This window comes from Podarcis pityusensis (assembly GCF_964106645.2).
Source record: "Podarcis pityusensis genome assembly, chromosome: 7".
NCBI classification, from domain to species: domain Eukaryota; kingdom Metazoa; phylum Chordata; class Lepidosauria; order Squamata; family Lacertidae; genus Podarcis; species Podarcis pityusensis.
The window spans coordinates 84,564,446-84,580,074 of NC_138031.1; the positions used below are offsets into that span (position 1 = coordinate 84,564,446).

General features: G+C 46.0%; 1 protein-coding gene across 10 annotated transcripts in view; it reads right to left on the bottom strand.

The window, feature by feature from the left end:
- The window catches only part of PACS2 (phosphofurin acidic cluster sorting protein 2), a 66,981-nt gene that overhangs the window by 44,503 nt on the left and 6,849 nt on the right, over window positions 1-15,629 (bottom strand). For 8 of the 10 annotated variants that reach the window (XR_013988914.1, XR_013988915.1, XM_081014722.1 and 5 more), the window contains exons 6-10: window positions 13,085-13,158; window positions 12,345-12,425; window positions 9,174-9,233; window positions 1,499-1,656; window positions 528-618 (exon numbers count right to left, since the gene is read on the bottom strand). Coding sequence is in view for 8 of the 10 variants with exons in the window: in XM_081014722.1 (XP_080870848.1) it covers window positions 528-618; window positions 1,499-1,656; window positions 9,174-9,233; window positions 12,345-12,425; window positions 13,085-13,158 (464 nt within the window). In the remaining 2 variants the exon portion in view is untranslated. The remainder of the gene's footprint in view (window positions 1-527; window positions 619-1,498; window positions 1,657-9,173; window positions 9,234-12,344; window positions 12,426-13,084; window positions 13,159-15,629) is intronic. The other 2 variants (XM_081014719.1, XM_081014717.1) reach the window with 1 other exon arrangement.

A 15,629-nucleotide genomic window follows, 5' to 3' on the forward strand; every position in this document is an offset into this window, starting at 1 on the left:
CATTTTCTGTTGAACAATGCAGTTCTATAGCATGGTCTGTCAAACATGAGTGAGAAGCAGCAGAGAATTATCTTCTCCAGATAGAACTACCATTTACAATTCCCCTTGTGTGAAACCCCCTTCAAACAGCAAATACCTCTGGTTAAGGCAAATCCATAGATTTACAGTCATACCCCGGGTTACAGACACTTCAGGTTGCGCGTTTTGGGGTTGCGCACTGTGCCAAACCTGGAGGTACCTGAATGGGTTACTTCCGGGTTTCGGCACTCACGCATGTGCAGAAGCACCAAATTGCACTTTGCGCAGAAGCGCCGAATTGCAACCTGCGCGTGCGCAGATGTGGCATTGCAGGTTGCAAACGCTGCAGGTTGCAAACGTGCCTACCGCATTGATCACATTCGCAACCTGAGCATCCACTGTATAAAACTACCATACTTGACTCACAACCCCTTTACTAAGAAATGGCAATGCATTTGTGATTATCAGTTGCATTCAATTATTTTTATGCACTTATTTTATGCACTTACAGGACTGGGTGGCTCTCTCTGGTTTCTGACGCTGTGGAGGCTTCCAATTTCTGCTTGAGAGCTTGAATGTGACATTCCTTCAAAGTAAGGTCTATAGTAAGAAAACAAAGGACATCGTAATGTTGTTGTTTTTTGCTAGGAGCGCCAAAACATGGCCAATGCTATAGAAACCTCTAGAAACCGTGTGCCAAAATGTGAGAGGCTGCTGTCAATCCTTCCCAAGATCTCTCCCTCCCTCATGTGCAAAACTGCTGCCCAAGTAGCCGTTTGACCAAGCAGGCGTGTACCGAAACACAGTCCACCCCCCTTTCGCTTGGACTACTGCAATGCGCTCTACGTGGGGCTACCTTTGAAGGTGACCCGGAAACTGCAATTAATCCAGAATGCGGCAGCTAGACTGGTGACTGGGAGTGGCCGCCGGGACCACATAACACCAGTCCTGAGAGATCTGCATTGGCTCCCAGTACATTTCCGAGCACAATTCAAAGTGTTGGTGCTGACCTTTAAAGCCCTAAACGGCCTCGGTCCTGTATACCTGAAGGAGCGTCTCCACCCCCATCGTTCAGCCCAGACACTGAGATCCAGCACCAAGGGCCTTCTGGCAGTTCCCTCATTGCGAGAAGTAAGGTTACAGGGAACCAGGCAGAGGGCCTTCTCGGTAGTGGCGCCCGCCTTGTGGAACGCCCTCCCAGCAGATGTGAAGGAAATAAGCAGCTATCCTAGCTTTAAAAGACATCTGAAGGGACGTTTTTAATATTTAACGCTGTATTGTTTTTAATACTTGACTGGGAGCCGCCCAGAGTGGCTAGGGAAACTCAGCCAGATGGGTGGGGTATAAATAATAAATTATTATTATTATTATTATTATTATTATTATTATTATTATTTCCCCAGAGCTGCCCCAGCATCTCTCATCCTAACAGACCGTCGGTTCGAGAATCTGCAAAGCTGCCATCAAAATCTCTTCTTACTTTAGCTTTGGCTTAGGCGTACTGAGGACACTGTCATCATCTTCCATGTCAGGGCCGCTGTCACTAGGGTTTTCTATATCAAGTGTATCATAGAGAAGGTCTAGGTCTTCTTCTACTTCTGGGACATGGTCAGCTGGATCCTGCTCAGAATCCAAAACCTAGACAGAAAAGCATAAGCAGCATAAAAGTGTGTTATCAGCAGCATAAATGGAGGCTTCCCTTGAAATGCAAAGAGCATCTCGGTCATTAACTGCACTCAAGTATTTATATCTAGGCCCTCTGCACAAGTCCATATACACAAAATTAGAACTGTATGAAGAGACCAAGTTCTGCCTCTCTGTTGCATTCTCGTTGCTCAGCTCAACTGCTTTTCTCATGTTGGTGCTGATCTTCTGCAGCCGTGAGCCTTCTCCACTCATATTTATTTATTTAAAAGCATGCATAGTAAAGGTAAAGGGACCCCTGACCGTTGGGTCCAGTCACGGACGACTCTGGGGTTGCAGTGCTCATCTCGCTTTATTGGCCAAGGGAGCCAGCGTACAGCTTCTGGGTCATGTGGCCAGCATGACTAAGCTGCTTCTGGCGAACCAGAGCAGCACACAGAAACGCTGTTTACCTTCCCGCCGGAGCGGTACCTATTGATCTACTTGCACTTCGTGCTTTTGAACTGCTAGGCTGGCAGGAGCAGGGACCAAGCAATGAAGCTCACCCTGTCATGGGGATTCGAACCGCCAACCGTCTGATTGGTGGGAGGGCTCTCAGACCCCGGCAGAGCTTCGCACCTCCTTCCCTAAGCTGGTCAAACACTTCCCAGGCTTGGGGAAGTAGGCACGAGGCTCTGACAGGATCCTGGAGCCCAATGCTTTCTTCCCAAAGCCAGGCAGTAAGGTACTGAGAGCACAGAAAAAGGTATGGCATTGCAGCAAGTCATTTAATATTCATGCATCATGGAATAACTGTATGCCAAGATCTTAATGAAGTTCCAATAAAACATGTAATTGTCTTACATGTAATTGTTTTTCCTGGCCTGGAGGAAATTTTTCAGCCAGGGCAACTGCCCAGAATATCGGCACCTTTTTCTAGGAACAAAGCATTGTGTATAACGATTTAAAAGTGGTATAGGCTCCCTGTGAGATTTAGACCCCTCATATGGGGAGTTTTCACAAGTACAACAGTGAAGGCATGTTGCCCAGCAAATCATTCCTTCATGTCAGTGAGCCAGCTCTTGCCCAGGACTGAGCAGAGGGGCCTTGAGGGTCTCCCAGTGTCCACTGGAGAAGATTCCATCTGTATTCCTGCGAGAGGAGACACTAGGACACCATGCTGGCTATGTTTTACTGTGAGTTTTGGTATCTGTGTCTTGCCTTTTGTTTGTTCTTTGTGTCACGTTGCATGATTGTTTTACCTTTCAGCAGGAGGCAAAATGTCACTTAAGAGGCAACACAGAAGCCTCCAGAAGTGGTGACATTTTTTTGTGCCTTAACTGAAGTGGGAACATAATGAGATCCCCACTTGGTGTCCATTTGGTGGTGTCCGTGGAAAAACCTTTCAGATGATTACAAATGGCACCTTTCCTAATAAAACTGGATACCCTCTGATGTATTGGCAATTCCAGACAGCCTATTTCAAAGTTCACATTTGGGGTGATGGCTACAGCCTTTGCACTGTGAAAATAAATTCTGTTTGAGTGGTAAGTGGGTATAGAGACATTTTTTTGTGAGTCTAAGAAGCTAAATGAAACAAAACTGGCGTTGCCACCAAGATGTGATCATTTGCTTGTGCAATCTTGATACAGCTTGCGAAGTACCAGGGAGATAATGTTTTCCAAGCACAAATTGTGTAACTATATGCAGGAACGGGTTTTATAATTCATTTTCCAAGTTTACAATGATAATATATTGATTGTTGTCCTTTTTAATATCTGTACAATGCCCAAACGTATTGTGATGGGACGATGAGCTGCTTGTGTGTAAAATCCTAGTCCCTCAGAGTTTGGTCAAGTTTGCAAACCTCTGTCTGTAACGGAGCCCCTTAAACATGGCTCCGTCAGTCGCTGGCAGATTCCGACAGTGGTTGCTTTCGGAATCGCTTCCAACATAAAAGCTCCCTTGTATTCTTCCTTCGCCCTTTCTAAGTTGAGTTGGAGCTGACGATGGATTGCTTCCATTTCTTCTACAAAATGCTCGGCTGCCGGGACACCCCATCTCTCCCCTTCTCCCCCTGGGAAAGCCCTGGGATGACACCCATAATTAGCCAAGAAGGGGCTCATCCCTGTGGACACATTCTCGGCATTGTTGTAGGCAAATTCCGCCAGCGCCAACTTTTCTACCCAGTCATTCTCTCTGTCATTGACATAACACCTCAGGTATTGCTGGAGGACCCCGTTTGCTCTTTCCGCCTGCCCGTTGGTTTCAGGGTGCCGGGCAGTCGAAAAGTTGACCTCCACCTGCAGTAAGCTCATGAGCTTCCTCCAGAACCTGGAAGTAAATTGTTTTCCTCGGTCTGAGACCACCCTCAATGGCACCCCGTGCAACCTAAAAATGTGTTCTACAAATAACTTCGCTGTCTCTTCCGCCGTGACTGCATGCGAGCAGGCTACAAAGTGGCACATCTTTGTTAGTAGGTCTACCACCACCATGATGGCTGTTTTCCCCTTGGACTTCGGCAGATCAGTCATAAAATCTATCGACACTGCCTCCCAAGGTCGTTCTGGGGTTGGTAAGGGTTCTAATAGCCCCGCCGGTGCCCGCCTCTCCCCTTTGGCTCGCTGGCATTGCTCACACCCTCTTACATACTCCCGTACATCTTCCCTCACCTTAGGCCACCAAAATTCCCTGGTGACCAACCACATGGTTTTGTGTTGTCCAAAATGCCCCGCCGTGGGGCTGTCGTGCAACTGCTTGAGTACCCTCCCCCTTAAGTCTCCTTCAGGGATATACAGTGCCCCTTTGTAATACAAAGCTCCATTTCTTTCCTCGAAACCCCCTGGTTCCTCTCCCTCACCCCTAAGACCTCTGAGCTTATTCTGGGCGTATTCATCATTCTCTGTTTCCTCTACCAGTTCTCTTTGTCCCACCAATGCCGCCCCACACACCCAGCGGTCCTCTGGAATGACATGTCTCTCTTCGGGTGCTCCCTCCCCCTCCAAATATTCAGGTTTGCGTGAGAGAGCGTCCGCCCTAATGTTCTCTGGGCCTGGCACGTAACAAATCTCAAAGTTAAATTTGGAGAACTCCTGGGCCCATCTCACTTGCCGTTGGTTGAGCACTCGTGCCGTCCTCCAATACTCTAGGTTCTTGTGGTCAGTGCACACTTGCACCTTATGTTGTGCGCCAATTAGCAGGTGCCTCCATCTCCGGAACGCCTCATGAATGGCTAGTAGTTCTCGGTCATACACCGTGTAGTTCCTCTCGGATTTGTTCAGCTTTCGCGAAAAAAAGGCACACGGTCTCCACTCTGACTCCTCCTTCCCTGGCTGCAGAAGCACCGCCCCAATCGCTCTGTCTGATGCGTCAGTTTCCACTCTCATCGGTTTTTGTAAATCCACATGCAGGAGTTGTTGTTCCGAGGCGAAGGCCCTTTTTAGTTCCTCAAATGCTCGCTCCGCCTCCTCAGTCCAAACGAACTTCTTCTTACTGCTGAGACAGTCCGTAATGGGCGCCGTCAGGTGGGCAAAGTTTCGGATGAACTTACGATAGAAGTTCCCAAATCCTAGGAACCTCTGCACATCCTTCCTTGTTTTGGGTGTTTTCCATTCCAGCACCGCCTGGACCTTGCCGGGATCCATGGCCAATCCCTTGTCTGACAGGCGATACCCCAGGAATTCCACCTCCTTGGTATGAAACTGACACTTCTCCAGTTTCACCCACAGCTGGTTGGCTTGCAGCCTGCTCAACACTTCTCTGACGTCTCTCACATGCTGCTCCTCATTCTCAGAATACACCAACACGTCGTCTAAGAAGGCCACACAATTCTTGTAAAGCAAAGGCCCCAGGACGTGGTTCATAAACGATTGAAAGCACGCGGAGCCTCCTTGTAGGCCGAAGGGCATAACTAAATATTCAAATGCCCCCAAAGGGGTGAACATGGTGGTTTTCCATTCATCCCCCTTCCTTATTCGTATCAGGTTGTACGCCCCCCTTAGGTCCAGTTTAGTAAAAATCTTTCCCTTCCTGACCCTTGTCAAAATGTCGTCAATCCTGGGCATAGGGAAAGCCACTGGTTCTGACACTGCATTTAAGGCCCTGAAGTCACACACAAGCCTCGGCTTGTTCGTGTTTTTTTTTATCCACAAAAAACACTGGGCTGCCCCCCACCGCCCTGGACTCTCTGATGAACCCTCTCTTCAGGTTCTTGTCAATGAACTCTCTTAGCTCCTGCATCTCTCTGTCTGACATGGCGTACAGCTTGCCTACAGGGAGCTGTGCCCCAGGGAGTAAATTGATTTGACAGTCAAAGGGTCTATGCGGGGGTAGTTGGTCAGCTTCCCTTTCGCTGAAGACGTCGCGGAGATCTGCGTATTGTCGTGGTACCTTCACGTTCTCCGTTACTTCAGTCCCTGCTAGGGTGGCTTGGGCCCCTGCCAAACCCTTTCCCTCTTTGCAGTGTTCTAAGCAATGTGCTGAACCAAAAGAAACCACTCTCTGATGCCAGCCCACCAGCGGATCATGTAACGCTAGCCAGCTCATCCCCAATATAATGGGAGCTCCTCCCAAGGTGGCCACATTAAACGCTATCAGTTCGGTGTGCCTTGCCACCTTCATTATCATTGGGACGGTCTGCAAGCTGACTTCTCCTCCCAACAGCTCCCTGCCATCGATCGTGGTCACCTGCAGGGGGTTGCTTAAAGGGATCGTCTGTATCTGGTGTTCAGCTGCAAACTCTTTGCTCATGAAATTGCAGGAGCTGCCTGAGTCCAACAGCGCCTTTATCTTTAGAGGGTGTCCGTTTGGCAGCTCTAGCGCCACTTCTATCACTAGGGCGGGTTTAGGAGGTTCTGGCGTGGGCACTTTCACTGCTCTTTGGCCTGGCTGCTGTGCCCCGACGGTGGCAGCCAGGCGTTGGCTTTTACTTGCTTCGGTATTTCTTCCTCTCTTCCCTCCACAGCTCCTACCATCCCTTGCCATTCCTTCCTCTGGGGGCAGACTCTGGCAAAGTGACCTGGCTGTTGGCAGAGATAGCATTTCCGGGCGCCTTTTCCCTCCTTCTTTCCCCCCTCACTGGGCTTTGAAACTGCGCGCGCGCGCGCTGTTCCGATTTCCATCGGCTCTGCCGGCGGGAAAGTTGGCTCTGGAATGTCTGGAATGCGGAACTCCTTCCAACGTTCCCCCTTCCCTTCCCGCCTCTCCAATGCTCTCGCCTCCTGGCGCGCTCCTATGGTCAGCGCTGATTTGGTCAGCTGGTCCATAGACTCCGCCCTGGGCGCCCGGGAAAGTTCGTCTTTCACAGCCGAAGAAAGCCCTTCTTCAAAGAGCATTTGAATGGGTTCCGCCGATAGATCCCACCCCAATTTATGGATCAACATGGTGAACTCAGTCCAGTACTCATGGACAGATCGGCTCCCCTGTTTGCAAGCCATTAACTGTCTGCGGACCACTCCCTGTTCAATATCGCTGGAAAACATCAGATCCATGGCGCGAAAGAACTTCATCGTGTCCTTTAGGACGTCACTATTCGCTGCCATCAGGGGTCTAACCCAGTCTCTCGCCCCCTTTTCAAGATGCCCAATCACGAAAGCCACTCGTGATTCCTCGTCAGGGAATTCATCAAACTGCAGATTGAGGGCATATTGCATCTCTGTCCGAAAGCCATGATAGTCTTTGGGCTCCCCCCCAAACTTCTGCACCAATCCTGGTACCTTTCTGACGAGCTGGGTGTCTTTCCCCTTTTTGTCTGCATCCTGAGCCCTCCTCTCCTCAAGCCTCGCCGTCTGCAGCGCTAGCTGGACCTCCAACACCCGGTACCTTTCTTCCAGGCTTGGACCCGCTCCAGCTCCTGCTTCTCCGGTTCCGGCTGGGTTGCTCATGATGCCTTCTCCTGCACAAGCTGCTCACGGAGACTGTCGGAATGCTGTGATGGGACGATGAGCTGCTTGTGTGTAAAATCCTAGTCCCTCAGAGTTTGGTCAAGTTTGCAAACCTCTGTCTGTAACGGAGCCCCTTAAACATGGCTCCGTCAGTCGCTGGCAGATTCCGACAGTGGTTGCTTTCGGAATCGCTTCCAACATAAAAGCTCCTTAACGGAAACACGTCTTCTGGACTCTCTGCGTGACAGTTTCCGGCGAGGAGTGGGTGTCCCTACAGGAGGTCCTGAAACCTCCCCACTGTTTTCGCTGGAAGTGTCTCTGAGCCATCCCTCCAGCTCCCTTTCCCTCAGCTCAGCTCCTCTCCCCCTACTGGTTCCCTCTTCAGCTGCTGAGTCTCTCCCAACCTGTGTGAGCCCTTTCACTTCCCTTCCTTCCGATGGCAGTTCCCTGACACGTATTTTGCAGGAAATGGCATAATTGTTTTCAAAAGAATTTTTGCTCCAAAGGTTTATTCTTTGTTTTATATGATCCCCGCCCTCAGGTAATTGCACAAATTACTTTGTTATCGGGCATATCTGTTGGGCAAGAAAACAAGTTCTGCCTTAAGCAAGTGTTACAAATAACAGGGTTGTTTTTTTATGAGAGGCAGAAGCCTGGGCAGAAGTTACTTTCAGAAGTTATCAGGGCCCATATTTTGTTGTGCGAGATACAGACAAAATAACTTAGGACATTTTACAGAAACAGAGGGCGAGAGCCAGGCGACGTTACCTGGACTCAGGTCCCACTGAAATCAATGGGACAGATCTATCATGATGTTTCATTGATTTCAATGGAAGTCAAGTTCACCCCTACAAAGAAAGCAGGACAGGGAGACTGCTAAAGTTCCTAAAAGAATTAAGGTACTTTCACATGAAACAGTAAGTTGGTAAATGGCACCCCGGCCATTATATTTTATTTATTAAAAATAATTTATAAGTGGCTGAATGTTTCAAAAACACTGATCACTCACATTATACAAAAATAATGTTTTTGTGCTCCTAAGTTTCCCCTGTTATCCTATTGCAGTTTAGAAGAGACCCAAGTACAGAAGGTTACTCAGACCATTCAGTTTCGGCAATGACATTAACGCTCATGTAGAAGGCTAACAAAGCTTCACACGCAAAAGACAATATTTCCCAGATCATTAAAATCAGACAGGTAAACTAGGGGGTACATTGCCGCCATTTTAAGCCTTGGTGTAAAACCTCGGGAGTGCAGAACCTCAGCCCCAGAGACTAAAGCCTCTTTATCTGGCACTTGGAACTTTGCCAAGGTCACACGGCACAGCTTCCTCAAGTTCCATTCCTTGGCTGGAATGAAGGATGAATGCATGGGGGTGTGCGCAGAAATGCCCAGCTGAATGCAGCCTATTGTGCAAAAACAAGAGTCACATCTGTTGCGGCATTTGCTTTTGCCTCCATCCCTGCCCATCACGGTCCCCAGGAGGTCGCCCAAGAAGAAATTCAGCCCTTAAGATGATAAAAGTTTCCAACCCCTGCTGTGGAAAGAGGTTCTGCGTTTCTGACGAAAGTGCCCTTAGCCTGATGGATAATGCAAAACCCATGCAGAATTTAAGGAAGTTGCTGGAGACAGCAACCACAGACAGCTTACCTCGTCAGATACTTTAAATCGTCTCAACAGGGCCACTACTTTTTGCTTGAAGTTTTGCTGCTGTAAAGGTAAATGACTGCAATCAATACAACACTAAAGCACACAATCTCTGTGTGTCGAAGCACAGCGCCACGACAATCCATGCACCATTTATTCTCAGTCAATAAGTGCAAATAGCTTACAAAAGGCAGGCCACGGCTGTTGCTCATCCATCTGAGGGACTGTTTAAATTCCATCCCAACTAGGAATTGGGCCAGAATTTCCGGTTCAGCTAGGACAGCCAGTTCCAGATCCATACTGGAAAGAGCGTGCAAACTGATGTCTCTGTGTTGGCAGAGATGTCTCATATTCCTCTAGTGCAATGACATAGCTGGCCACTCATTGCCCTGGAGGCCTGAGGACAAGCCCACAGAGGTCTAGCACAATCTCCCTTGTTTTGCTATTAGTTTGTGCTTGGATTCCACCATTCACTTTGCAGTTTTAGTGGAGTAGGATTAAATAATTCCTGATAAGCAACTTTTTTTTTCACTTTTTTGCCGAGAAGCCAATGAGCTCTTCTCACTCCTGATCTCCAATCACGTATATTCAACCCTAGAACTCTTTGCCACTAGAAATGTCTAACAGAGGTCTAATGTTGTATTAGTTTGTTAGGAACAGTTAGCTTTGCATTTCATCCAAAGCCCACTCCATTAACACAAATCTTTAACATATTTTATTTTTTTTTTACTCTTAACACAAGATTAAAAACAAGTAATTACAGAAAACGGAGACTTTTTTAATCAGAACACAGTTTCCCACAAACTGACTCTGCAACAAAATCTGCAATCCATGCCACATAGATGATGTCTGAAGAATATAGGTTGTATTTTTGCATGGGGACATGGCACTAAGTTATCCCTCTACATGTCTGAGTGTCTACCCCAAATAATCAATAAATAAATTCCAAAACAATTGGAGTGCACAAAAATATAAATGCTAGCCTGCTAGCAATGTGTATGGGAGGAGAAAGAGGATTCAACACAATGGATCAGCCACACAGCTCCCTTGCCAGGGGCCTTGTATAAAGAACACAAATCCCACCAGGGACAAAGATTTAAGACGTACCTGGGTGAGAAATACTCTTGTCAAGCCTCCTGGGGGAAGGGCCATGCAAGAAGGGCAGCCACAGGCATATACAGAGTACAGAAACACTTGTGGCTCTTGGTATAGATAGAATGTAGTTGGGAAGCAAGAGGCAGGACTTCAAACCCCGCCAAGTGAAAGAGGGGAATGGCTTTTATATGCTTGTGAAAATACCATTTGTGTCAAAGGCATAAAAGAAGGAGATCCTAACTTGAACCCATACAGCAAATGCAACACAACAGGTCCCTAAGCCAGTGCCGGATTTACGTATAAGTGAAACAAACTATAGCTTAGGGCCCCATTCTTTTGGGGCCCCCGCAAAAAATTAAAGGAAAAAAACTGGATGTACATTTCCAAAATATAAGATAAAAAACAAATAAAATAAAACCTACATACAGCAACAGTGTTTTGTGTTGGCTTAGGCTCCTTTTGGTATGTGTGAATGGCTTTAGATACCTATTAGGTCCATAAATTAGCATATATTCAACACAAAAAACAGTGACAATTTGTTGTTGACAAAGGACAACTGGACATATAAAGGGCCCCATTACCTTCAGTAGTTGAGGGCCTCATCAAACCTAAATCTGGCCCTGCCCTAAGCAACTGGCTGTAGGAACAGATATTAATCAAATACATCGTGGGGGATTTCTCTTTCCCCCAGGTCCAAGACCCAGTCTTAAGGTGCCAGAAGCAGAGTGGTTGCAGAAGAAACTCTAGCCTGTGAGAACAGTCATATTTTTGTTTTGTTTTTCCAGGCTGGAGGTCTGTGCTTCAAATACAGACCACAAGCCTGTTGTCTCCCTGGTGCATGTACAGTGGTACCTCGGGATAAGTACTTAATTCGTTCCAGAGGTCTGTTCTTAACCTGAAACTGTTCTTAACCTGAAGCACCACTTTAGCTAATGGGGCCTCCTGCTGCCACCACGCCGCCAGAACACAATTTCTGTTCTCATTCTGAAGCAAAGTTCTTAACCTGAAGCACTATTTCTGGGTTAGCAGAGTCTGTAACCTGAAGCGTATGTAACCTGAAGCGTATGTAATCTGAGGTACCACTGTATCCAGATGTGTCAGAGTGTGAGCAAAGTCTCATCAAGCCCACTGACCTAAGCTCAAAAACGTTTGTTTGGAACACTGAATGCTCCCCTGAATGTGTCCTATAGACAGAAAAGGTGCAAAGGGCACCTTGCTATCTCCATACTCTTTAGAAGGAGGAAGCTATTACTGAATCAGACTCGTGTTTAATAAAAATTTCCAGAGGGGTAGCTGTGCTACCCCATTGCCAAGGGCCTTCTGGCAGTTCCCTCACTGCGAGAACCCAAGTTACAGGGAACCAGGCAGAGGGCTTTCTCGGTAGTGGCGCCCACCCTGTGGAACGCCCTCCCACCAGATGTCAAAGAGAAAAACAACTACCAGACTTTTAGAAGACATCTGAAGACAGCCCTGTTTAGGGAAGCTTTTAATGTTTTATAGACTATTGTATTTTAATATTTTGTTGGAAGCAGCCCAGAGTGGCTGGGGAAACCTAGCCAGATGGGCAGGATATAAACAATAATTTTTTTATTATTATTACTATTATTATTATTATTAAAGCAGGACACGACATGTGCCTCAAATTATCAGACTTGGCTATGAAGCACCCCAAATGACCTTGGGTCAATCGCTCCGACCTAGCCCCCCTTCAAGGCAATGGCAGATGAAAGGAGAGGGGGCAATTTTTGTATGCCCTCTTGGGCTCCTTGGAAGAAGGTCAGAACAAAAAGGCAACCTCAGTCCACCAAAACAAAGGTTTCCTCTGCTTACATTACTCCCCTGCCATGCATGTAACCACCCGAGTCACTTTTAGCTGCTTATTACTTGTTATAATTCTGTTCTGTATGCATTACACTCAAAGCGGTTCACAACAAAGCACGACAAAACAAAAATATGAATACAACTACTGTGGCTTTGTATTCGTCCAAACCTCATGCCATATCTAGTCCACTCTTTCATTCTGGGCAGACACTTTGGTCCCAATCCACATCAATGTTAGTAAAATTAATTTCCACCAACCCTGGTTATGGATGCTGTTCTTACTATCGATCTCCACTGCTTCTTTGGCTTCCCCAACTCATACTCATCATCATCCAAATCCTGAATAAAAAGAAACGTTTGTTATGATCATCAACAAAGGTCAAATGAGGGGAATGGGGTGTTACAACATCAAGGCAGATGGAATGCCTTGCAAGCGTTTTTTTAATTAATTAAAATGTATGCAAACATACACTAAGCTGTCCCAACTGTTAACAGATTTAAGGCAAACAGATCCTACAACACTAATTCTGTTACCACACCAGCGGCAGCTACGAGCCCAATTCAAAGTGCTGGTTTTGACATAAAGCACCTCGATATCTTCTGGATATTGACCGGAGGAACCTAGCAAGACCTTCAGATCTTCATTGGAGACCCTGTTCCAGGTTGCTTCTTTGAGGGTGGTTCAGAGGATCAACTTCCTCAGAATCAACCATCAAGGACCATGAACGACCAACTGAAGGAGTGGACTAGGGATTTCACAGGATTGCCAGCAACGAGGGACAAGAAAAGTTTCCCCAAGTCATAAGAAAACCATTTGGATCCAACATCTTGTGGGGTGGGAAACTATTAAGTCCTTCAGTTTCTCTTTGAAGTTGCTCTAATAGGCTATCAAGTGGCTAAATGTTTTGAATAAAATAAATGAATGAAATAATCAGTCCACTCCCTTGCATTTATGACTTTTAAGATAATTACAAAGGGCTTATTTGCTTAGACAATACCTGTCCCTGAACAGCGTCATCACTGGCTTCTTGTTCTGAAGAGAAGCTTTCATATTCCTCTTCGGAATAGTTGTCTGAAAGAAGAATGATACAGAAGCAATTGGATTATGCTCTTACTAAAAACAACAACTGCACATTGGTTTAAAGGCAAACCAGGAAGAAAACTGCAAGGGCCGTTATGGCAATTTCACAGTTGTTGTTTTCTGGTTTTCTGGTTTTAATCTTCTTATTAAAACCATCTGAAGACGGCAAAGTCAGGAACCGCAAGAGTTGAGAGGGGGGAAAGCTTTGGGGGAAACTTTGATCCTGGCCTTTGCTCAGTTCTAGAAGTGAAAGCAGTCTGCGTACAATTTGGACTGAATTCAGAGAATGATGCTACTAAAGTTATGGTACCCTCTCTTGAAAACGGAAGGTCCTAGAGAAGGAGATTGGGATACAATTGCAAATACAAAAGAGGAAGTCCAAAGAAAAAATATGGTTGACATTAAGCAATAACAATAGCAATTATGGAACCTATCTTGGACTTTTTGTGGGGAAAGGAAATGAAAGATTCTGAGACATCTTGACTTAAAAGAAACATTGTTTAACAGAAAGTGGAGAAGATGGATATTAGCATGGACTGTATGCTCTAAATATATTTTTCTTTTTTTATGTAACCAGCAGATGGAAGATCAGACATTTTCTTTTTGTATCTTTTCTATATTTTTAAAACTTTTTTGTCCTTGGCATACGTATAGTTGACAAAGAACCCAGTGTGCTGCATCGCACAATTCACAGAATACAATCCTATTTGCATTCATTTTGCTAACTGCACATATTTCACTTCTTATTGCTTTTAAAAAAAATAAAAACCAAACAAAACCCTGGGTACTAATACCCTGCCTTCATTGCTCATCCTCGCCATTTTATTCATTCTTCAAATAACCCCTCTACAAATAAATCCCTATTCCTCCTTCCTTCATTTGTCAGCCCATTACCAAGATAATTCAAGTTGGGGTGGGTTTTTTTACTTTATATTATTTTATTTAAAATCCACCCTTTTCCTTACTGTTACGTCTTCATTTTGATTCCCCCAAATCGTAAGTCTTGCTCACCAATTCAGAGCAATAGGAGCTGGGTGGGGACTTCTGGGTGAGTTTTAGCTGCCGCTCTAGTGTTTTGGTGACTTCAGCAGTTATCCTAACAATCCATACACACTAGACGCATTTGAAGCGCATTTGAAGCGCATGTTTCCCAGTAAAGAATTCTGGGCACTGTCGTTTACCTTGCACAGAGTCACCCTTCCAAGCAACCCGTAACAAACAGCAGTGCCCAGAATTCCTTACTGAAAAACATGCGCTTCAAATGTGCTTCGGGTGAAGCGTGCTTCCTGTGTGCTTTGAAGACATAATGTGTACATGACATTCTGGCTCACTTCCTGACCGACTTATGGTAACTGAGGAACAGGGAAAATAGCAGGCAATCTCTTGCTGTGATACCTTTTTTCTTTGGCTGCTGAAGGTATCATTTCCAACTACCGCTATTTTAAGCACACCTGAAAGCATCAGTAAAGGAGAAAGAGGAGACATTTTTTGGAGCTGTTAGGCAGGAGCTGACAGGACAATCCTGAAAAATAACTGAGGGCATTTGGGGTAGCCCAATGAAGGTGAGCAAATGTTAAAGAAACAGGGGAGCAGCATTAAAGATGTTTCAGCTCCTAAATAATGGCCAAGCATTTTATTTCTTTTGCAGTTCTTAAAGAAATGGGAGTGCCTGATCACCTCATCTGTCTCCTAAGAAATCTCTGTGTGGGACAAGAAGCTACAGTTAGAACTGGATATGGAACAACTGACTGGTTCAAAATTGGGAAAGGAGTACGGCAAGGCTGTATATTGTCTCCCTGCTTATTTAACTTATATGCAGAATTCATCATGCGAAAGGCTGGGTTGGATGAATCCCAAGCCAGAATGAAGATTGCCGGAAGAAATATCAACCACCTCAGATATGCAGGTGACACAACCTTGATGGCAGAAAGTGAGGAGGAATGAAAGAACATTTTAATGAGGGTGAAAGAGGAGAGCGCAAAATATGGTCTCTGAAGCTCAACATCAAAAAAACTAAGATCATGGCCACTGGTCCCACCACCTCCAGGCAAATAGAAGGGGAAGAAATAGAGGCAGTGAGAGATTTTACTTTCTTGGGCTCCATGATCACTGCAGATGGTGACAGCAGTCACGAAATTAAAAAACACCTGCTTCTTGGGAGAAAAGCAATGACAAAGCTAGACAGCATCTTAAAAAGCAGAGACATAACCTTGCCGTATAGTAAAAGCTATGATTTTCCCAGTAGTGATGTATGGAAGCGAGAGCTGGACCATAAAGAAGGCTGATCCCCGAAGAATTGATGCTTTTGAATTCTGGTGTTGGAGGAGACTCTTGAGAGTCCCATGGACTGCAAGAAGATCAAACGTATCCATTCTGAAGGAAATCAGCCCTGAGTGCTCACTGGAAGGACAGATCCTGAAGCTGAGGCTCCAATACTTTGGCCACCTCATGAGAAGAGAAGA